The 25491-nt window shown below is 39.6% G+C and overlaps 1 protein-coding gene across 1 annotated transcript; it reads right to left on the bottom strand.

Annotated features, from left to right (window-relative positions):
* Positions 1-10922: 10922 nt before the first annotated feature.
* LOC103602691 (olfactory receptor 10A3) lies at positions 10923-11903 on the bottom strand. Its single transcript, XM_008587122.1, has one exon. The coding sequence runs from the start codon at positions 11901-11903 to the stop codon at positions 10923-10925; it is 981 nt and encodes a 326-aa protein (XP_008585344.1).
* Positions 11904-25491: the final 13588 nt, after the last annotated feature.

Here is a 25491-nt window from a genome sequence, read left to right as displayed (position 1 = left end):
TCCGTTGCCGGACACGAAAAAAAACAAAAAAAAAAAAAAAAAGTTTCCACTCTCCCTTTCCTTCTGACCCTCTCTCTTCTCTCTCACCACTCTCCTTCTCATCAAGTTCATTTAATCATTAATTATTCAACAGCACTAATTGAACATCTACTATTTTCTAGGCTCTGTACACTCAGGCGAACATTGGAGCTCAGATCTCAACAGAGGACTAACAACACAGCATAAAATAGCGTCTGAGCCCTTACCTGGTACTCTCTAAGTCCTGCTTCTTATACCTTGCTCCATTGTTTCCATTATCACCAAGTGAAAATAAATATATATATATATATACGATTCTAAATCCCTCACTAGAATGTAAATCTCAGGAGAACAAAGATTTTGTTACATTGTTTACTATATACACAATTCCTGCAACAGACTCAGGCCCATAATATATGCTAGATGGACAAATTCAATACTTGAATACATGAATAAAAATATTAGAAAAATCAAATTTTTACCTTTAAAGGTAGAGTATCTGAAAGAAAAGTAAAGCCAGTAGGCAACACTTTGGGAAGTAGGAGGAATAACAAATGCTTTAGCAATTAAAATGAGGGAAGGTTCACTTCTGAAGGAGAGGGAGGGGAAACAACCACAGTCACAGATGTCATGAGTGGGAGGGCCATCGGGTGGGAGGAGGAGGCATAAGGAGGAAGGCCGCCTTGCTCAGGGCTAAAGGTACTTGATGACACCATGGAACTAGAATGGAGACCTGCTGGCCTTGTGTGGCATTTTGAAAACCAGAGGAAATCTACTGTAGGAGATGAGGAAGCCAGGAGGACAGAAAGACACGGCAATGAGGTCTGAAGACACGTAATGTTGTCTTGAGTGCAAATCTGTACAACATTAGCAAACAGTAGAAGACAAGTTGATTTACTCCTGAGTTTAACCACAGTCATGTATTAAAATGAAATGCCTGAATTAACCATAATAATTATATTTTGTTTGTCGAAAAAATCTCCTAAAATTAGTAAAATATGCTTGCAATTCATTTTTAATTGGGGGGTGTGGCTTAGAATAAACTGCATTTGGTTCCAAATATGTAAAAGTGTAGAGGTTTTGAAAACTAGAAAACTGGGCCGGCCCGGTGGCGCACTGCTACAGTGCGCCGCTTGAGAGTGCGGTGGCGCTCCTGCCGAGGGTTCAGATCCCACATACAGACCGGTTCCCGCTCACTGGCTGAGCGAGGTGCAGGCGCAACACCGAGGGGTGCGATCCGTTGCCGGACACAAACAAAGACAAAAAGGAAAAAAAAAAAAAGAAAACTAGAAAACTGGGCCGGCCCGGTGGCGCACTGCTACAGGGCGCCGCTTGAGAGTGCGGTGGCGCTCCTGCCGAGGGTTCAGATCCCACATACAGACCGGTTCCCGCTCACTGGCTGAGCGAGGTGCAGGCGCAACACCGAGGGGTGCGATCCGTTGCCGGACACAAAAAAAGACAAAAAGGAAAAAAAAAAAAAAGAAAACTAGAAAACTTAGAGTATCAGATGAAAACCAGAAAACCCTTGTAGGACTGTTTAACAAAACCTAAGGATACCAGAGATGGGGGAGAGGAAGGGAGGGGGTTTGGGGAGTGATTGGTCAGGTAAAGGGCATAAAGAAAAATCACAATTTGTAATAATGAATATGCTAATAAGAAGAAATAAAAGTTTAAAAATAAAAATGGCTCATGCTCACTGGGGAAAAAGGAATGTAATGAAGCAAAACTGTCATGAGTGGTAAAGAAAAACTAACCATAAATGCTCCATCTTTTCTCTATGGCTTAGAAGACCCTAATGCTACCATGGATAATTCACTAGTATATAATACTTAGGCAGATCATACTTTTCTAGGTTCCAGTTTTCCAATGGAAAGATGTAGAGGTTGAAAGTATTGACCAAGTTCCCTTCCAGTTGAGAACTCCCAAGATTTGATGATTAGTACAGGCAAAATACTTGCACTTCTAATTATTCCCAGAACTTTTCTCTGAAAAGAAAAAGAAATTGACTGTCAACAAACCAAAAAGTTCACTGATTCAAGTGGTTCAGCTGTGCTTAGTGACTTCTGAACACTGAGACATCACTTCAACAGCATGTCCAACTATCAGTGAAAATGTAAAATTCACCAACACACACACACAAGCAAAATCCATGTACTTTCTTACCTACTGACTCTGTCTCTTTAATTTGTATGTTCCTTTATCAGAAGTTTCAGCTCTAGACAAAAGCCGCTTGTTCATAAATACAAGTTGATCCAGGGCACTGATTCTATAAAATTATATGACAGAATTATGTGCCCTGGAGAACCTCTCCCTGGAGAACTTGGAACACTTTGTACAGAACTTTCCATATTTTTGAATAATAACTAAAGAGGTTTGCACTTGGCCCCTCAGGTGACAAAGCTCAAGAGAACAAACTTGGAGCAACACTCCTTCAGAGGTCTGTGGGGAATAGATAGCTCTTCACACAAGAGACTCAATTTCATCATGACTTCCCCCAATAGCAGGTGAAAGCAGAGGCTGAATAAATGCTGTCCATAGGAGGGAAGGTGGGGCAGGAGAGGGTGTGAGCAAAGGCAGGTGACTTAGAGGTGGAGGACTTGATTGGACAGAATGCACATATTGTGAATTCAGTGTGAAACAAGGCGAGTAGGTTGAAGTCCATTTGTAGAAAGCCTGGATGCTCCCCCACCCCAGAACTTTTTCTTTATGAGAAGAAATATAGAGTCACTGAAAATTTTAAGAAAAATATGTCATTACAATTGATTTCACACATAGAACTTTTTAACTTGGATTCAAAACATCTGGACTGGCTTGTATGACTGAGCACATCAGTGAACTTCTCTAGTTCTATTACTTTCTCCGTACAATAAATATAATGTTATTAATCTCACAGGGTATATACGAGAATGGGTGGACTCAGAGCTTATCTAAACTGGCTTGAGCAATGAAGGTGACCATAGGCTCAGGCCCAGCAGAGAGAGCAGATGGATGAATCTGCAGGCTTCACTTTACCCAGAATGCAGAACAATGTGCTCAGAGGTTCCTCTGTTCTCATCTCTCATTTTGTGGAGGAGGTTTCGTTCTCCAGGAAGATCTCCCCTCCTGGCAGCAATAAGGCTGTCAACAACACTTAAGAATACATTCTCCCTAACCAGGGAAATGTACCAGTTAGCCTGAGGAAGTGGAGTTTTCATTTCCAGAACTGAATCCAAGAACCCTTGCCATATTATTCATGGCGGTCAGACTACATGCCAATGCATGAGTGCAGGGATGGGAAATATGTACTAATATTTACTTTTCATATACTGCCTAACATGTGCTTTTCATGATTCTTACCCCGTAAAATCCCATGGGGCTTCTGTTGTACTGGTAAGTCCTATGTCTTGATGTCAGTGATTGTAACACAGGTGATGTACGGTTCATGAGAAGTCATCAAGATGCAGTCATGATTTGTACGCTTTTCTATATGCATATTAGATTTCAATGAAATGTGCATGAAGAACACTTCAAACACATGATAGAGAGGATAAAAAGAGAATAATATCAATATCAAACTATAATGAAAAGCCAATAGTCCTAATTTCTAAAACAAAGATCAAAATGTGGAGATTTTAAGTGACCTTCCTCAAGGTTTGAGAAATCAAGTAGACAGCAGAGAAATACAAATGGGAAGATTTGAATAATAAAATTTTGATTTAACAGATGGTAATGAGAGTAAATATGAGACGGAGAGAACACTTATCCCAATTTTATAAAAATAAAATATATGTACACACATTAATGTTTTCACAAAAAAAGTAGGAAAAATCAGAAAGAATAATAACTTCTAGGAATGGGATTGGGGATGAGAGTGAAGGTATTTTTGAGAGAGACTTCTGCATTTTTATTTTCTACATCTACTTCTTGAATTTAAAATAAATTAATTACTTTGTAAAATGAAAGCATAGCTTTTCAAAATAGAAAATGAAATTCAGGTTATTAAATGGCAAGGCAAAGATGGCACTGTCTTCCTAGAAATTACCTCTAAATAACAAAATTAATGAGAAACATAAACCTAAACTTCATATTCAGAAAAGATAGGACATATCTTAATCCAAATTACAATACGGGACATGGACTGCCAAATACAGTCAAGTCAAAAGAAGGCATGTGTAGATTCAGAGGGGATGCTACAGGGCAGTCCAGGCAAGGCTAGAAGAAAAGTTCTCTAGAGCTGTGGTTCCCAAAGTGTGGTTCCTGGATCTGGACCATGAGAACCACCAGGGAACTTGTTAGAAATGCAAATTTTCATGGCTGGCCAGGTTACTCAGTTGGTTAGAGGGTGGTGCTGATAATACCTAGGTCCTGGATTCAATCCCTATACCAGCTAGCTGCCAATAAAATAAACAACATATTTTTTTTTTCGTTTTTGTCTTTTTTCGTGTCCGGCAACGGGATCGCAACCCTCGGCGCCGCTCCCACACCTCGCTCAGCCAGTGAGCGGGAACCGGTCTGTATGTGGGATCCGAACCCTCAGCAGGAGCGCCGCCACGCTCCCAAGCGGCGCACTGTAGCAGTGCGCCACCGGGCCGGCCCACAACATATATTTTTAAAATTTTTTTAAAGAAAGAAAGAAATACAGATTATCAAACTCCATCAGAGATCTACTGAAACAGACACCCGTGGGGGGAGCCCATCGATCTGCATTTTAATATCAGTCCAGGCGATTCCTGAACAGGTTTAAATATGCTACTCTGATATATTGACTAATTATAAGCATTTGAAAGACAGCAGGTGTAAGATCACTCTGCCTTTGTGCTGTTTCTTAAAAGCAGGAGATGAAATGCTCATGTGAAAGATGCAACATCCTTATCCTCGAGGACAAGAGGAGACCAAGAGGATTCCAAACAGACCTTGTTAAAATAACTCAACTTCTAAGCCTCCCCACATAATTTAGTTGCTTCTTGTGCAAGTGAGTGGGAAAAACACACTGTCTTTCCCCTCCACTCTTACTCAGTGACAATCAACACAGAAGACAGACTTCTGACTCCTGTGACCAAACGTGTGGGCATTTCTTCCCACTGGCAAACAAGCCAACAATTCTCCAGTGGACACCAGCTGAGTGTCCTCTAACTCAATTCAGTTCTGACACTACCTAGAGATAGTGTCAGATCCCACAGCTTGAGGGCTCAGTCCCCAGGACTGCCCCCCACTTCAGATGCCAGTTGCCAGTCCAGGCCTCTGGAACTTCTGACCCACCAGCTATAAATCAAGTTCCCACAACTCCTTCCTTGAGTCTGATTAGTTTCCTTGAATGGCTCACAGAACTCAGGGAAACATGTACTTATGTTTACTGGTTTGTTACAAAGGATATTACAAAGGAAACATAAGAAGAGATGCATAAGGCAAGGTATGGGGGAGGGGCATGAAGCTTCCATGCCCTCCCTGGGCACCACCTTCCAGGAAGTTCCATGTGTTCATCTACCCAGAAGCTCTCTGAACTCATCAGGCTTTTATGTAGGCTTCATTACATAGGAATGATTGATTAAATCATTGGCCACTGGTGATCAACTTAACCTTCAGCCCCTCTCCCCTCCCTGGAGGTTGGGGGATGGGACTAAAAGTCCTAGATTGGTCTTTCCTATGACCAGCCCCGATCCTGAAGCTACCTAGGTGCTGCCAGCCACCATAAGCACACAAAAAGTTTCTTACCACTTTGTAGATTCTAAGGATTTTAGGAATTGTATGTCAGGAGACAGGGTTGAAAACCAAATGTGTATTTTCACAATATCACACTTCTCAACAACTTAGCATTCTTTGTCCAATTCAATATGTAAGTAACTGACCCAAACTGCTTCCTTGGATCTTCATTTCTTTATGAAGGCTCCTGCACCACATAAAACTTGTATTATACTTTTCTCCTGTTGATCTGTCTTACATCAATTTTATTCCCGAACTCAGGTGGGACTCTAAAAGGGTGGAGGTGGAATGTTTCCACCCTTACATTCTGATGTGAATTAAAACTTCAGACCCTGGAGAGAAAAAAAAAAAGAGAACATGATCCTCTTGTTTGCAACAAGGAGTACTAGATGTGTAGGCTAGTAATGAAGGCTTCCCTGGACCTGCTTTGACAAAATAAAGAGGCACGTAGGCCTGGACGAACAAAAGAGCACACAAATATGCCATAGTTTCAGGAAACTATCTGTTATTTAGACATATGAAGCAATGTGAGCTCCAGTTATCTGATGGCAGGGGAGCAGAAAAGAAAAAAAGTAACATCTTTATTATAAAGATTTAAGTTACACATCAGTGCTTCTCAAACTTTGAAATGCATCCAAGTCACCTGGGGATCTTATTAAAATGCAAATTGGAAATCATGAAGTCTGTATATTAAAACTTAAATAGAATTTATTCTCACTATTTTTCCCACTTGATATGATTGTTATAGTCTTTTTTAATACATATTTATGGGGTACAGAGTTGACTACCGGTGTTTGTGTACAGTACGTGATGATCAAATCAACATTATTAGCATGTTCATCATTACAAATAGTAATACTTTTTGTGTCCCTTACCCAATTACTCCTTATCCTCCCTCCCTCTCCCCCTTTCCCACTTCTAGTAACTATAGATCTGTTCTCTCCCACAGAAAGTTCAATGTTTTATTATGTTCTTTCTTTCTTTCTTTGTTTTTTAGCTCCCACTTCTGAGTTAGGAGATGTGGTATTTCTCTTTCTGTCCCTGGTTTATTCCACTTCAGAAAGTTTTTTCCAAGCTTATCCATGTTGCTGTGAATGGCAGAATTTTATTCCTTTTTATGGCTGAGTAGTATTCCATTTTGTATATATTACCACATTTTCCTTATCCAGTCATCCATTGATGGACAGTTAGGTTGGTTTCATATGATTGTTATAGTCTTGAAGGATTCGGTGATGTTGTCTTTTCCTTGACAGCTATGATGCACAATAAATTATAGAAAAAACATAAAGAACTAAAAAACACATCATCCCCATTTTAACACTAAACCACTTAATGAGCAATGCAATTCTCCAAAAAAAAATTAATCCCATTTGGTCCGCCTTCCAAAAGTAAGTGACACAAAGAAACCAATAAACACAGGACCACCACCAAAAATCCAAACAGCTACAAGCCCACAACTATCATTCAACCCAGATTTTAGATGTACTGTTGTATCATAAATATACACTTCCAAGACGTAAAAGTTGTAATAACAAATGAAGAAAGAAAGAGACAGAGAGACAAGAAGTTTCTTACTCAAAAGTTACTGATGTCCTGATCTCATACATCTGGCCAACTGTCATTCCAGAGACCATCTAGGAACCATGAATAATTGCCCAGCTCCAAACTCAAAAAGAAGGTGGATGCCTCCCCTCCACCCTGAGAAGGTACATGGGCTAACGCAGGACTCAAAGTTTTCCCATCAGGAGAGGAATTCAAGATTTGAAACAACTACTTATTGAGCATATTACAGGAGAAACAAACATCACATGGTCTCTAAGGTCCTAATTCTGAGATATTGAAACTCCATGACAAACACAACCTGTCTGATGTCACAAAAAAGGAAACATCCTCTGTAACAGGCTAAGAAATTCCCAATATCTTTGAACTGACTGGTCAATCCACATTATTGAGACTGGCCATGTCATCTGAGGGATGAGTACAACAAAGGTAAAATCAAGGTTGCTTGGGCATAGGGACAAAAACGGTTGATGGAACAACCCCCTCCACCCACTCCCCCTCAGCTGGGATCACAACAAAGCCTGCGTCCTGAGGACTGTTCCATTACCAGTTCTCTTTGTTTAACTCTAGTGCCTGTCCCCTCCCCTGAGTCTGCTCCCAGTCTTGAAACTACTATCTTGTCTCAGACTGCCCTCTTTTTATTACTCCAGAAAGTGTGTCTAAAGCACGTACTCTGTCCCAGGCACTGTGTTTGGCAGGTGGCACACAGTGGTGAACAAATTCATACAGTCACTGCCCTCATAGGGCTTGCTATCAAGTGTGACAAACGGTAAACAGATCACACATTTAAACATATGAAGAAAGCTCAAGCCATAAGCCCCCTATAACAGAAAACACACAGGTGGGATCTACAAAATATACTTTTTTTTTTTTCGGTGGCTGGCCAGTACAGGAATCTGAACCCTTGGCCTTAGTGTTACCAACACCATACTCTAACTAACTGAGCTAACCATGAGGAAAGACTCAGCACGGTTCTTGGGCTTACAGTCTCAGGGGGCACCTCATGACCAACGCTGTGGTTGACAGAGAGAACCCTAGGATTCTCTCCCACAAGGTCCCGCCCCAATTTATGTGATGTTCTTAACATTCTTCCACTGTTCTATGCTTCCTACTGTTGAGAAAGTGGTGGGGGCAAGTAAAACTCTTCCTAGGGAACATGGCCCGGCCTCAGGATGAAGTATTTATTTAAAAAAATCATATTTTATGCAGTGAAGATTAACTGCTTTAAGGCATTTCTCCTGGACTCTATCCTGCTAAGCTGAGCATGCCTCCCCTTATATCACAAACACTTCTGTTTATTATCTTAGCAACCAGTGCAAGGTACCATCAAGAAGAAGGAAAGTCCATTCTGCTACATAAAATAAAATTAAGATAAAGAGCTATGAAGGAAGAACCAGATGTTCAAAGAAAGAACAATTTGAGAAGGGAAGTTGGGGGATGGGAAGGCAGGGAAGGCCATCTTAAAGAAATGACATTTTAAGGAGATCTGGAGAAAGAAAGAATTAGCTAGCTGAACAGCATGGTGAGAAGCATCTCAGATGGAGAGAAAGGCATGTTTTGACAGCTCCAGGCCACAATGAGGTAATGACTTCATGAACTGAAAGCAGACTTGCACCAGAAAAGGTGAGTGCATGGTCAAGCGAGCAGGCAGGAAGCACAGCAGGGAATAGCAGAAGTGCGGGCAGGGGACAGATCTAGCAGGGCTTCGTGTGTGATGCAGAAGGCTTTTTCTATCCTAAATACAGTAGAAACTCATTAAAATATTTTAAGCAGAGAGAGTCATCAAAAGATTCACATTTTAAAAATTTTCCTGTCTGTGTTGATATTGGCTGGAAATCTTGGCATCAACTTCAAATCCAGGAATACACGATTTCAAGTATCGGTCCTATTAGCTGGCATGAGATTGAAGTTGGTGTTACCAGAATTGCTGCTATTCAGAGTCAAAACAAACTGGGTCCTTTTGAACTGGCTGGGTTTTTTCAAAGTTATTACCAAATGGAGATTCAGTGTGTCTCTGAAATTATTGCTACGTAACCAAACCCTGCCAGTTCAACTTCTATTTTTCACCAGGGACAGAGAAATAGGTAAGAATTTACTTCAATGATCCTCTGCAGCATAGTGATCTTCCAATAAACTGAATTCCTCAAGGGCGAGGACTGTATTTCTCCAGGAACAGTCAGGTTAAGTCACTCTTAACAAAAGCTTATTGACTCTGTATGAATGAACAAATGAAACAAAGAATAAAAATTAAAATAAAGCTGTGTATTCTGTTTGGTTTTTTGGTTTCAAAGATTTTTTTTTTTCTCTAAAAGGACTTATTTAATTGGTCCCTCTAACTGCCATGAGAAGGAAAGTTTAGGACACCAAGAGACAGAATCTGATGAGAGGATTTGCTAATGCTCTAACAAAGAGAATATTACACAACATTCAAATATTACTCAAACTAGTGTCAACCCTCTGATAAATTTTCTTTTTGTGAAAATCCAATTCATTTTTCACCTCCACTTCTCATTTTTGGCAGAGGTAATTTACAAAAAATGATTTTTTTTAGCAACTGAATGATAGCTTCAAATGGAAATATTATTTCACCCCCTTATTGCCATCCGTGGAGCAAAATTTAAAGCCAGTAGAAGCTCACGTGATGTAGATTCAATAAAGAGGTCACTCCCAATTCTCTAACAGCAACATTAAAATAGGAAGTAAACGTGAAGTGTTCCAAATTTTGCAAGATGTGAAATTATTCATTCTGAAAAGGTCACACAGTTACTGATGTGACTCAAGAATGATAGAAAACAGGCAGAACTAATTAATTGTATTTGTTTCCCACAATAAGCAAAAAAACAGTAAATCATTCATTATTTATAAACAAGTGTCTGGGGGCATTTTGGCCTACAGATGGAAATTTAACAAAAGCCTCTTAAACAGTGATCTATAAGAGAAAAAGATATTATCAAGTGAGATTTCAGGAAAATTCTCATGTACTCTTCTGGTCACCAACATTAGATGAATATTTGTTAAAATAAACAAAATAAAACAAACAAGCAAAAAACAAGAGAAGCCTTGGTTTTTATTAAAATTTGTGTGAATCCATAAAGTAAAACCACTTTGGACCTCCCAAAATAGATGCACTTTTTTTTATTCATTCATGGAATGGATTTTCACTCCAGACTTACAAAGCTCATCCCTCTGTTTGTTGGTCTCTTGAAACTCTACACTGTTAGTGAAGCACAGTGGGCCTTCAGGTAAGTCTGAAGCAGTTACAATCATTGTGAAAAGTAATTCTGCAATAGCTGTTAAAATATATAAGCACACATACTCTTCATACCACCAGTCTCACTTTAACAACCTATCACATACAAACATATGGAGCAACGTGTTATTGAAACATTGTCTCAATCAAAAATACAATAACGCCCTGGATGTTCACAATAGAGAAATAGATGAATAGACTGTTGTATCATAGTTTTAGAAAGCTGTATTTATTTTTTAAAAAATGACAACAGTACAGTACTGAAAGAGAGGGAACCCCTGATAAATTTTCAAACTTGGAGAACTCAACAAACTAAGCATATTTATACCAAAAAATTCAAAGTTTTCACCACTTATGAAATTTAAATAAAGTTCAGTTGGGCAGTGACCACACATCTCATGGCTTTTCAACATAGTTAGACTGTGTGTAAAACCACTTTTCTTCGCCATAATTTCATCAAGGCCCTTTTTATCTCATTGTTTCGCAAGCTGTAAATAAGTGGATTCAGCAGAGGTGTCAGCAATGTGTAAGCTAATGACATCGCTTTCTTGGTTTCTGGTGAGTAGCCAGATTTAGGCTGTAAATAAGTCAGACTGGCTGTGCCATAGAAGAGGGTGACAGATGTGAGATGGGACGCACATGTGGAAAATGCCTTTTGTCTCCCAGTGGTTGACGGCATCTTCAGGATGGCAAAAAGAATTTGAAGGTAAGACAAGAGTATCAACAAGAAAGGAACCATAATAATTGAAATGGTGCCTGTGAAGGCATAGATTTCAAACAAGAAGGTGTCTGCACATACAAGTTCTAGCACTGGGGGAGTCTCACAGAAGAGATGATTAATTTCATTGGGGCCACAAAAGGGAAAACTAAATACCCATGGGGTCTGCACGGTAGCCACCATGATTCCTGAGACCCAGGAAAATATAACCAATTTCATAAAAATCCTTTTGTTCATAATCATTGGGTAGTTCAGAGGATGACAGATTGCAGAAAATCGGTCATAAGCCATTGCCCCCAGGAGAAAACATTCAGTCCCACCAAAAAGAAGAATGAAATACATCTGTGCAAAACAGCCCACAAAAGATATTGTGGTTTTCTCCGTGGAGAGGACCACCAGCATTTCAGGCATAATGACTGCACTGAAACTCAGGTCCACCACAGATAAGTTCTGGAGGAACAGGTACATGGGAACATGCAGCCTCTGGTCCAGGGAGATGATGACTATAATGATGGCATTTCCCACCAGGGTCACCAGATAAATCACCAAGAAAACTGCAAAGAGCTGCTGTTGGAGTTGAGGGAAGTTAGAGAATCCCAAGAGGATGAATTCAACCACAGAGCTTTGATTTTGCCTTTTCATTTCCTCAGTGGAGCCCTGTCTTGTTTTTATGAACATAGTATGTAAAGTGTGATGTCACGGTCCAGCAGCTGAGAGTTCCAGTTTGCATTCACCCAGAAAAGCCTGGGAGAAGATGAGAAGAGGAGCCCATCCTGACAGAAACTTACCTCGGCAATTTTAGAGAATGGCCAAATTCTTACATTAGTGAATCTTTCAATTATAAATGAAGTGATGAAAAATTCTGGCTCAGAAATCTCATTGGTAAAGTACAAAATAACATCAAAGTTGTACAAAAACTTGTACACTGTGAAGTTTAAAAATTGAACATAGCCTTAAAGGAAATATAAATATTTTACAACTTAGGTCCCATTCCTTTAACATAGGTATTACTTGTTTTTCTCAAATTTAAGTAAATATGAAATTCAAGACCAAAAACAATAAAATGTTGAAAAGTAGATAGGTTGAAAAAAAACTCCTAAAATTTTGATAATAAATGAAAACTTCAAAGTTACAGAAAATTTGATAGAAATTTATTTTTAAAATTTATTAGACTAACAAAAGTATATATGCAACTCCAAATGTATAAAACCAAGTAAGTTTTTAAAATAAGAAAATTTAGAGTACCCTATTAAAAATAAACAAACTTTAGGGAGCTGATAAAACAAAATTATGGAACAAATCTAAATTACTGCCTTTGGGCTGTCTGGTTGCTCAGTTGGTTAGAGTGTGGTGTTATAACACAGAGGTCAAGTGTTCAGATGCCAGTACCGGCCTGCCACCAAAATAAATAAATGCCTTCGTGAGTGATTTTTTTAAAAATTAAACCTCAATTCTCCATCTTTTCCCTGATGAAATAGACTAATGCTGATTTGGCTAATTCTGTGACATGTCCTAGCAGCTCTAGTGTTACCTTTCTGTATGACTTTGGGCAAATAACTCCCTCTTAGGGTTTCATCTTGCTACATTATTGGACTTATTTCTGGCCACCCTCAACCCTTGCTCCTCAGCTATATACCTGTATGAACTGATGATTTGTGCAAGCAATCTACTTATAGCTCTAATTATTGTCCAAACTTTTTTCAACCACAGAGCTTTGATTTTGTATTTTCATTTCAGTAGTTGAGCCCTATCTTGTTTTTATGGACATAGTATACAAAGTGTGAAGTCACAGTCTAATAGCTGAGAGTTTGAGTCTGAAATTGTTGACAGAAGATGTAATGACAGGCTTATTTTAACAGAACTTCAGGTTGGCAATTTTGGAGAATTGTCAATTACTTGTAATAGTGAACCTTTGAAATACAAATAAAGAAGTGAAGAATTATGTCTCAGAAGTCTTGTTTAACAGCAGGTATCTTCTGGCAACTTTGTTGCTAAGTAAGTTGAAAATTATACCTATTATTAAAACACACACTAACATTATGTTATGTAGAATCCATTGTCCATTACATAGATACACGCATCTCTGCATTTTTTAATTGTATATTTATATATAAATTTTAATTAAAAGAGTATCAAATTAGACAAATAGCAAAAAACATGCAGAAAGATTAAAAACTAATAATAATTTGAAATTAAAACACATTTTTGAGGATTACCAAATACCAAAGTTCAAAATGCATTTATACTACTTTGTTAAAGATGAAAAATAAAAATACTCCTGAACAGATACAGAAACATTCAGAAAGAGATGAACTTTAGATACACTTAACTTACATGAATTTAAGTAAATTGGCTTCTAGCATACTGATTTCTGGTCAGGCTAGACCTGGCTGATTATGTTGAAATTTGCCTTGATGGGAAAGTTTAGAGGTCAGTTCTCCATAGCCCATCCTTATGGCCATAAGTGGCTTTTAGATCTATAGAAAATGCCATTTGGGATCATTCTGCTCCTGTGGTATAAACTGTCTCTCACTCTGTCTACACATACACACAAGCACACACCTTAGGAAGTTCATTAAATTATTACCCATTCAACAAACACTGGTTGAGCACCACCACATGGGAGCCTCTCCACCCTTAAGATAAATTTGAGCCATAAACTCAACAGAGAGGTCACTTCTGACCACACAGTATACAATAGTAGCCCGTATACACTACCCTAGCACTCTCTAACTCCCATCTCCCTGATTTATTTTTTGCCACAGCACTCATCACCAACTGAAGTAACACATATTTATTTGTGTTTTTGTGTTTATTACCTAACTCTCCCTTCTAGAATGTTAACTCCAGAGGACAAGAACTTTGTTCTGTTTTTTGCTGTATTCCCAGTGCCTGCAACATGGACGACATAATAGATGCTAAACCAATATTTATTGAATGGATGGAGACATAAATGTTAAAATTAGAAAAACCCAGATGCAACTCTTAAGAAATACAGGGTCTGAAAGAAAAATAAATCAAAGACGACAGGATGGAGAGGACCCAGATTTAATCCATGGCTTTGGTAGAAGTTTGCTGCCTCTTGTGGGGTAGGAGACACCACTGGATTGGGAGCCAGTCCAGAACTGGGCTGCCGTCCTGACCCTGCCATTATCTCCAAGATGGGTCTCTGTCTCTCCCTGCATTCAGGTTCCCCATCTGCATGGTTGGGAGCAGCAAAATTACCCTGGACATCCCTTCTGGCTCAGACATGGGTGTTTCTCTGATTGTTGATAGAAAACTGCAGGCTGCAGGGCCCCTACTCCGTTCAGATGGAGGCCAGGCTGAAGGGAGGGTGGAACGGTGGGGCATGCACAATCAGGGCACACATGCTGCCTGAGTCACTTTGGGCCAGCCAGTTTCATGCTGAAATGACCATTTCCTTCCCATTCCAACTGCTCTTCCAGAGCCCTGCTCTGGACAAAGCACCTCCATTCTCCCCGCTCTCACCCAGATAAAGTCTCCTTGTCCCCAGCCTTCTATTCACTGTCAGGGTCCACAGGTCTTAAAACTCTGGAATCCCTCCATCCTCAGCAAGTGCATTCCCCCGGACACTACCCCAGCTCACTGCCTACTCTCCTCCACCGCTACTTCCCCTGTCATTAGTTGGAAACCCAACCAGCTTCTCCATTTTCTGTACCTTCTCCTCCACTCTGTGCCTCATACCCCTGTCAAAATAATCTCATCCTCCCTCCCAGAGCCTTCAGGGTCTTCCCTCATCAGTAGAATAAGATCCCCATTTCTCAGGCTGGCATTTAAGGGAAACCAGAATGGGAATAACTGCTTTAGAAATTTAAATGAGGGAAAGATTACTTCTGAATAGAGAGTGAGGGTGAAATTCCATCAACGTGGAATGTAATGGGCAGAACGCCCTTAGGTGGAAAGAGAAAAGCATAAGGAGGAAGGCTGACTTGCTCAAGTCCAAGGTATTCCATGACACTTCAGTACGAGAATGGAGGCCCACTGGCCTTTGTGTGAGACTTTGAAAACCAGAAGAATTTCACCACGGGACGTGAAGAAGTCAGGAGGACAGAAGGACACAGCAAGCTGAAGACATGTAATATCTCGAATTCAGATCATTAGGATATTAGCAGAAAGTAAGAGGCAAATTGATTTATTAACTATAATAAACTATATTAAACTATATTATAGTGTATTAACTATAATAAAATATTTTGGATGTCAAAAAAGTCTCCTAAAATTAGTAAAGAGACTCTGTAGGAAAAAAAGCGTTTAAGTACCATTTCTAATAAACAAAAGTATATATGCAACTCCAAATGTATAAAACCAAGTAAGTTTTTAAAATAAGAAAATTTAGAGTACCCTATTAAAAATAAACAAACTTTAGGGAGCTGATAAAACAAAATTATGGAACAAATCTAAATTACTGCCTTTGGGCTGTCTGGTTGCTCAGTTGGTTAGAGTGTGGTGTTATAACACAGAGGTCAAGTGTTCAGATGCCAGTACCGGCCTGCCACCAAAATAAATAAATGCCTTCGTGAGTGATTTTTTTAAAAATTAAACCTCAATTCTCCATCTTTTCCCTGATGAAATAGACTAATGCTGATTTGGCTAATTCTGTGACATGTCCTAGCAGCTCTAGTGTTACCTTTCTGTATGACTTTGGGCAAATAACTCCCTCTTAGGGTTTCATCTTGCTACATTATTGGACTTATTTCTGGCCACCCTCAACCCTTGCTCCTCAGCTATATACCTGTATGAACTGATGATTTGTGCAAGCAATCTACTTATAGCTCTAATTATTGTCCAAACTTTTATGTAAATATGAATCGACTTACCTGAGCACTGAGTTATCACTTTGATAAGTACCTCTAATTATCAGTGAGAAGAACTATAAATGGTAAACCCACTAACAGGTATCCAAACAGAATCTTCAGTTCCTTACCTATTGACTATCCCTGATTTTCGTCCCATTTAATCAGACATTTCACTTCTTAGTTAAAAAAAATACACCCATAAATACAACGCAGTGATTCAATATTGATTTTATAACATTATACGTACACAGCACTGAATTGTATGCCCTAGGAGAAACCTTCTCTGGAGAACTTAACTCAATTTATACAGACTTTCTTGTATGGAGATAAGAAAGCTCAACTGCACAAACCTGGAACACCACACCTCCAGATTTCTACAGGGAATAAACTCCTCTTTGCACAAGAGACTCAATTCCACCAAGACCTCCCCCTTAAGAAATGAAATCAGAGACTGAGTGCATGTTAGCAAATAGGTACTGTGGGGAAGGGGGAAAGGGAGGAACAGATGTGGGTGTCAGCAAAGGCAGGTGATCTGGATGGAGGACCTGATTGAATGGGGTGGCAGCTCGTGCAATGGTAGAAAATGACTTCAGGCAAGAAAATTGAAGTCATTTTATGGAAAGCCTGACTGTCATTACCAAAACTTTTTATATTTTTTAGTTGGAATATACTAAAATTTGGAGGATATTTTTGGAGGCAAAAATCTTTTAAATAATTTTATAGTTGGAGATTTTTAACTTGAAGTCAAAACATCTGGGCTACCTGCATGGCTTTGAGCAAATCATGTAACTTCTCTGGCTCTATCCCTTTTTTTGGTAAAGTAATGATAATGTTATTAACCTCACGGGATATATGTAAGAATCAAGGGACTCAGAGTTCAGTCCAAGCTGAATTAAACAGTTAGTGAGGTCACTGGCTCAGTCTTAGCAGAGTTAAGAGATGAACGAATCTGCAGGCTTGGCTGTGTCCAGAACTCAGATGATGTGGCCAGGATTTGAGTTACACTTTCCTGCTTCTCATCTCTGCTTTCCTAGAGTAAGTTACATTTTCAAGGAGGATCTCCCCCTTTTAGTGGTAATGTAGTAGATTGAATTGTGTTCCCCCAAAACTCACTGAAGCTTGAATTGTGTCCCCCAAGTTTTATGTGTTAGAAACTTGGCCCTCACTGTAACTGTTGAGGGTGGGAAATCCTATTATGGTAATTGAAAGGTGGGGTCTTGAAGAGGTGATAGATTGTAGGACGTGCAATAGTGAATGGAATGGATTAACTCTGGTGGTCAGGGGCATGGTTCTGAGGGCTTTAAAAAGAGAGTTAATAAGAAGTTCTCTCTCTCTGCTCCCAGCATCTTGCAATGTGAGACCCCTGGGTCACTGTCACCACCTCCAGATGGACTTTGGACTTCCCAGCCTCAGAAACTGAAAACGATAAATTTTGTTTTCTTTAAAAATCACCCAGTTTCAAGTATTTTGTTATAAGCAACAGAAACAGACTAAGATAGGCAATAAGGCTGTCAGCAGCACTTAAGGATACATCCTCTCTAATCTGTGTCCAGTAGAAAAAATGTACCAAGTATCCTGAGAAAGAAGTTTTAATTCACAAAAACTAGTCCAAGGATCCCTCCCATATCGTCCATTACATACCCATCTACGAACCAGACACTGAGACTCTAAATGGGATGGGAAATGCTGCCAATATGTAATTTTCATAGCGTCTACCCCATAATTGGGTATAGCATCAATCCCAACTATGAATACCTGAAAATGTTTAATGAGAAAATTCCCCAAGAAAAATGAAGGTACTGTTTGTAAGGGAAGGAGACCAATAAATGATGGCAATTCAACACACAAATGCCCTATACATATGACAAAGCGCATCGTATACCTTAAATTACTTTATGAATACAAAGAGGAACAATAAAAATTGAGAACCAATAAAATTACATTAGTTGTTTTTGCAAGACAGACTAGACAGAAGTAGAAACAGAAGTAGTGGAATGAACAAAGCAAAACAATAAATATCACAGAGGATGAATTGATAGTCCTGAAGGACATGAATGTGGTAAGTGAAGAAGAGAGGATTTCAAATATTGGTGAAAGAAAGGATGGAGAATAAATATAAACAGGGACAGGGGAGTCCATAAACAGATCACTTTGCACAACTTTGGGACTGGTTCCCAAGACTAGGAGTGAGGAGAAAACGGATACACCTATCCTCTTGAAAGAAATCGGGAGGTAAATTAGTAGGGTTACTAATGAGGGAGTCTTCTTGGAATTGACCATTCCTTCATTGAACAGGCTGAGAGTCTGACTGTAGAAGGCATTGTTATGAGCCCTATACAGGTGCCCCAGTCCCCTTCTGTCATGTAAGAAAGTCCGGGACCCTTGAAGTGGGTAATGGGAAATGTAACATACACAGATTATCATCTTGCTGATGAGTGTCTTATGAACTGAGAAGGAAAGCAAACAGAGTACATCCCATCAGCAGGCAGCGGGATCGGCAGCGATTTGTGTGTGCGAGCGTGTATGAGGAGAGGAGGGGGTTGCATTTCTGTCAGTGGTCTAAAAAGGAAAGAGGAAATTCTAACTTGTCTAAGACAGAGTATTATCAGTAATGACCATGACAAAAGTGGATACAGAAAATTCCTGGTGAAATGCCAGAGGGGTCTAGAGGTGCACCAGCCATGATAGTACTAGAGTCTGATTAGTGTTCGTCCAAATGCTCCTGCCAAGGGTCAGGAAGTGGGGAGAACAAGAATGCTAAGTCTAGCACTAAGGCCTTTACTTTAACAAGCTCCGACAGGCATTTAAATAGCCAAAGTATCAGTAGATAATATGAAATGTACTAGACAGGAGAAGAAAGGGAATGACAGAAAAATGACTAGAACATGTAATTAAAACAATCTGAGGCACCTTCCTCTCCTGTATTATACAATACGATTTCCTCTGTCATGAAGACTAAATGATCTGATTCCAGTTGGATTTCAAAAGCAGCAACTGAGGGCACACCAAGACACACAATGGAGAAAAAGTAGTCTCTTCAGTAAATGATGTCTGCAAAAACCGCATATCTATGTGCAAAAAAACCCATGAAATTGGACACTTTTTTTATACCATACACAAAAAATAAACTCAAAATGGATTAAAGACGTATATGTAGGACCTGAAACCATAAAATTCCTTGAAGAAAATATAGGGAAAAACTCCTTGACATTAGCCGTGGCAACATTTTCATATATGACACCAAAAGCTCAGGCAACGAAAGCAAAAATTGACAAATAGGACTACATCAAACTGAAAAGCTTCTACACAGCAAAAGAAATAATCAACAAAATGGAAAGGCAATACATGGATTAGGAGAAAATATTTGCAAACTAGATATGAGGGTACTTCAAAAACTTCATGGAAAAATGAAATTAAAAGATAATATGAGTCTTTTCATGAACTTTTTGAAGCTCCTCTCATACCTGACAAAGTGTTAATGTCCAAAATATACAAGGAACTCACACAACTCAAAAAAAATAAATAAATAAAATAAATAACCAGATTAAAAAATGGGCAGAGGAACTGAACAGATATTTTTCCAAAGACATAAAAATGGCCAACAGGCATACGAAAAGGTGCTCAACATCACTAATCATCAGGGAAACGCAACTCAAAATCACAATGAGATATCACCTCATACCCACTAGGATGACTATTATTAAAAAGTGAGATAACAAACGAGTGTTGGTAGGGGTGTGGAGAAAGCAGAACCCCTGCACACTGTTGGTGGAAATATAGATTCATGCAGCTATTATTGAAAACAGTACACAGGTTGCTCAAAAAAATTAAAAATAGGACTACCATATAATCCAGTAATCCCTCTGTTGGGTATATCTCCAAAAGAAATGAAATCAGCACTGTGTAGAGATATCTGCGCTCCCATGTTCATTGCAGCGTTATTCATTATAAGCAAGATATGGAAACCACCTAAATTTCCATCAACAGACAAATGAATAAAGAAATTGTGGTGTGTGTATATATATATATATATATATATATATATATAATGGAATATTATTTAGCCTTTAAAAAAGAAAGAAATCCTGTCATTTGCAACAACATGAATGAACCTGGAGGAGTTCATGTTAAGTAAAATAAGCCAGACACAGAAAAAAAAACACCACATGATCTCACTTATATGTGGAATCTAAAACAGTTGAATACACAGAAACAGTAGAATAGTAATTATTGTTAGGTTTGGTGAGATGGAGGAGAGATAGAGAGTGACCCAAGCCAGGTGCTGTTTCAGCCAAGAGGCTTTATTCCACCAGCATGGAAGGGGAGACAGAGTCAGATCAGCTCTTCCGAACAAAGGAAAGCAGGGGTTTATAAGAATTTAAGGGAGGGTTCTGGCAGAGTTATGGGCAGGTTTGAAATCAGTGGTATGCAAGGAGTCGCAGCCTTTGTATTCCAATAACATCTGGTCAGTTAGGGCATAGGTCAAATGTATCGCCAGAGTATACAGTAATCAGTACAAAGCATTCCTCCCAGCCCAGCCTGAATGTGGTCCAGCCTGAATGCCTGCTATCTGCAGCCCACATGCTTGAGCAGGATGTTTCTTTGATGATATGTTTACCCATTCCTAGGAGAGGGATTTCATTTCCCAGAACAGAAAGAGGGAAAGGAGAGGTGGAAGAGAGTAGAAAGTTGCTTAACATGGCTGTGCTGATGTTAAGCTAGCCATGAGGCCTAATAATTACCAGGGGTGGGGAAGGGAGGAAAATTAGGAGATGATGGGCAAAGGGTACAAAGTTGCAGTTCTGTTGGATGGATAAATCTGGAAATCTAATATATAGCATGATGACTATGGTTAATAACATTGTATTGTTGACCAAAAAATTTCCAAGAGGATAGATTTCATGTGCTCTTACCACATGCACACACAAAAAAAGGGTAACTATGTGAGGACATGGATATGTTAATTTGCCTGACTGTGGTAATCAATTCACTACGTATATATGTATATCAAAACATGTTGTACACCTTAAATTTATACAGTTAAAACCAAAAACCAAAAACCAGCAACTGAGGAAGAAGTACTCTACCAGGGAAAGGAGTACCCAATGCTCTTGCCTCTCAGGATTATCTTTAAAAACTGTAATCTGATTTATACTTTGGGAAGCAGGATGGTTGGGGTCAGGACAGGAGTGGTACAATGCACAAACAGCTAAATATTTCAGGCATGAAAAGTCTCAATATGGTCATATGTTCTCAAATATTTCTTATACCCCAGGGTAAAGGAAGAAGCTTATACTTTATATTCTCTCAAAGAATTCCCCTTTCCCTTTCTTTTGTATGAAGATGTAACTATATCTACCACTCCCAAGAAGAATGTAAATTTCTGTTATAAAATCCTCGCAGGACATCCACAATTGAGCGTCCCTGAAGAAGCATCCCTAAAGCCTAGTAGACCCTCAGAGGCCTCTCCCTGGAGGGCCAATCCACACTAAGCCCTAACTAAGTGCCAGCCTGGTCTTGCAAAACCTCCTGCTTAGAGCAGAGGTTCCTCTATACATTCCTCATATTTGCCTTTTAGAAAATTAACTATGGAAGCATTGTGAAGAATCAATTGGAGGAGGATGTAAGGTAAGCAGTGGATGAGCTTCAAAGAAATTAAGTGGTACAGTCAATTGGACTGGTAATTGATTGAAATCTGGGAGATAAGAACAAGGCAAGAGTCATAGCTGATGCCTAAGTTTTGGCATAAGCCTCTGAGGGAAGACTGGAAGACAAATTAGAGGAATGGATGATGAGTTCAATCTGAAACATGTTAAGTTTGAGGTCAGCCAAGTAGAAAAGTACAGTAGGTGATAGGATATACTGCTCTCAAGCTCAGAGGACATATGTCCTGGAAATAAAGGTTTGGGAAATACAGGTAATTATCAAGACCTTGTAAGTGTGCTAGATCATCCAGAGGCACTGTGTTGAGTGAGAAAGGAAGGAAGCCTAGAACAGAAAACTGAAGATATAGCGGGCCGACCTGGTGGTGCACTGCTACAGTGCGCCGCTTGAGAGTGCGGCGGCGCTCCCACCGAGGGTTCGGATCCCACATACAGACCGGTTCCCGCTCACTGGCTGAGCGAGGTGTGGGCGCAATGCCGAGGGTTGCGATCCCGTTGCCGGTCCTGGTCCGGTACGGGCGCGACACTGAGGGTTGTGATCCGTTGCCGGACACGAAAAAAGACAAAAAGGAAAAAAAAAAAAAAAAGAAAACTGAAGATATAGGAACATTTACTAGACAAGGAGAGGGAAAGAAGCTCAACATGGACACTCAGGAAAGAACAATGTGATGGAAGGAAAACAAAGAATACCAGCTAAGGGAAGAAAGCATTTAAGGAAAATGTGCTGGACAGTATCAAATGCTTCCCTGAGGTTAAGTCTTCTAGTCCCAGTGTTCAACCATTAATAGATAAGCAGGAAAAGGCCCAGCAAAGAATTCAGAGCAATATACACTTGTGTTTAATATTCTGCCATTAGTTTCATCACCTCTAATAGAGATGATTACACTTTGAAGACCTGACCTGAGCTGACAAAATCTAGCAGCTGTCTGCCTGACATTTGGATACCTTAGAATTGTCTCCAACAACCAAGGCTAGTGGAGACCTTGGGCATTTTCCTTCAAGTACTTGGGGTAAAAGATATATCAAGAATAGTGATGATGCCTGCAAAGCCGAGGGAGCCTTGGGAAGCAGCTGTCACCAGGTCCCTGGCTCCCCGTAAAGCAGTTCTGTGAGTGATGAGATGATAAAGTTCCAGGCTTGGCAATTGGAGTCCCCACTTCCTCACAAACTATCAGTAGGGGCAGGAATGGTAGTTCTTTGCTAATTTGACAAAGATTCACCTACTTCACTCCAGGCTAGTTCTCAGTTCTGGACAGATAAAATTAAACAAAACAGACCAACAGAACCCCATAAGGCTTGTAATCCAGTGGGGGAAACAGACTGTGGACAAAATAAGTAAATTCTTTAGTACACTAGGAAATTAAAAGTAATTTGGAGGAAAAAGGGTGAAGGAAGATAGAGCATACTTGGTTTGGGTGAGAATCGATTATAGTTTTAAATACAATGGTCAGGGAAGACCTCACTGACAAGGTGACACATAAGCAAAGACCGGAAAAGGGTGGAGAACTTAACCATGCAGATGCCTGAATTAAGAGTACTTCAGGCAGAGGGAAGAGCTGGTGCAGAAGCCCAGAGGCAGAGGCCCTCTACACTCTATTTTTGAGGAATGTCAATGGAAGGGGAAGAATAAAGTCAGAGATGTAATAAGGCCCACTGTAGACTCGTCTTTTACTGTGAGCAATATGGGAATCCATTGGGGATTACACAGAAGAGTAACATGTTTTTAAATTCAGCATCACTCTGGCTTCTGTGTTAAGAATAGACTCAGGGGGTGAAAGAGGACAGGGGATAAACCAGGGAGACGAGTTAGAAGACTATCACAATAGTCCAGGCGAGAGATGATGGTGGCTTGAACCAGGATTCAGGATTTGATAATGGGTTAGGTGGCATAGGAGGAGAAGTTAAGAGATAGAGAAAGTCAGCGACAACTAAAATTTTTGTCTGAGAAACTAGAAAAATAAAGTTACATTAACTCAAGAGTTAAAAAAAATTGAGGATAAAGCAGGTTTGGGGTGGTATAAAGGAGCTCATCTTTGGACATATTAAATTGGAATTGCCATTATACATCCAAGGGGAGTTATTGAGGAAGCAGAAGGATAAATGAGTCTGGTGTTAGGGCAGATGTCCTGGCTGAAGACAGAAATTTAGGAGTTCACAGGGTGAAGATGATAAATAAAGGCAAGAAATTCAATGAAATCACTAAGAAGGTGAGAACAGATGGAGAATAGAAGAGCCCTGGAGTACTACAGTATTGGGATGAAAGAGAAGAAAATTGTTGCTTTGTGTTGCTTCACCCCCCACGGATTTGTCACCCCACTTCCCCTGGGTGACGGAGCCACAAAGGATTACTCAAAGCCCATCTCTGCTGAGCAGTGAGAGGCCCTGAAATGGTTAATTCTCTGGAAACCTCAAGAGAGAGGCATTCCTTCCTTGGGAAATTAAGGCCAAATTGGGGTTCTCTTCCTGCATTTATTTTCCAGACCAGGAAGTTACAGGAAGAGAACAAAGGTGGGGTTATAGTTTAACAAAATAGGCTGGTCACTTTCAGTGAAACAAGCCAGATCACGTTCCAGTAAGGCAATTAAGTGGTCCTGTCAACAAAAGCTTGATCTTAGCAAACATTCCTTCCTATAGCAATTCTCAGTATCTTTACATAACAATCAGTAACTTGTCTGTCTTTGAGCCAGAAGCCTGCTGTGCCACAATTCTTATCTTGCAACAGAGACTTATACCCTGAGGGAAATTTCCAGTCCTCCACAAGGTCAATATTTGAAACTTCAAGACTTTGGAAAACCAGGCCCTGTGAAGTACATATGCTTTTTAGTATATTCCACAGAAAATGATTCAGTAAAGAAGACCAAGAAGGACCAGTGAGAAGGGGGAAAAAACAGGAAATGTGTTGTCCTGGAATCGAAATGAAAAAAGCGTGTATGAAGGAGAAGTGTGTGATCATCTGTGTCTCATGCTACAGATTGGTCGACTAAGCAAGGACCGAACATTGGCCGTCAGATTTAGCACTGTAGGAGTCACTGATGACCTTGACAAAAGAAGTTTCAGTGGAGTCATGAGATGAGTGTCTCTGACTGGAGTAAATTTTAACAGAAAATGTTTGGAGAGAAACAAGAGAGAACATGCCTACAAACCTTTGAAAGAGTTTAGCTGTGAAGGGATAGAGGTGGGCGAAGAAACAGAACAAGTCCTGGAGGTGGAAATAGCTTCAACAGAGAGCTTTTTCATTTTTTTGTTTGTTTGTTTGTTTTGTTTAAGATGACAAAGAAAACACAGTGTATGGTGATGAGAATATACAATTGAAAGGAAAATTACAAACTAAAAGGAGAAACAAATATCTTCCATTTTCCTCTACCCCCAATTCCCTGATAACCACCATTCTGCTCTCTGGCACTATGATTGGACTTCTTTTTAAGATTCTACATTGAGTGAGATGAGGCAGTGTTTGTGTTTCTATGTCTGGCATGTTTCGCTTAGCATAATGTCAACTTTCATCCACACTGTTGCAAATGGCAACAGGGTGCAACTAAACTATGTATGTATGTAAATGCTTGCACAAAACCTGGAATGCAACAAGAGCTCTAAAATGTGCTAGCTTTTTTTTTTTCCCCCTTTAAAGTGATTATCAGAATTTATTTCTTTGTGAGTTAAACACAAAAGCTTAAGGAAGAACTGGGCTTCTGATTTACAGCTTTAACATAGGGAACATAAATTTTAAAAAGCCAAGTGGTCCTCTGAATATTCTTTGCTGGCAGCAAAAGGCACATTTTAAAATTC

The sequence above is a fragment of the Galeopterus variegatus genome, unplaced genomic scaffold, assembly GCF_000696425.1.
Source record: "Galeopterus variegatus unplaced genomic scaffold, G_variegatus-3.0.2 Scaffold4255, whole genome shotgun sequence".
In the NCBI taxonomy this organism is placed as follows: Eukaryota; Metazoa; Chordata; class Mammalia; order Dermoptera; family Cynocephalidae; genus Galeopterus; species Galeopterus variegatus.
The sequence above is the reverse complement of the archived record's forward strand: the minus strand, read 5'-3'. Positions and strand labels throughout refer to the sequence as shown.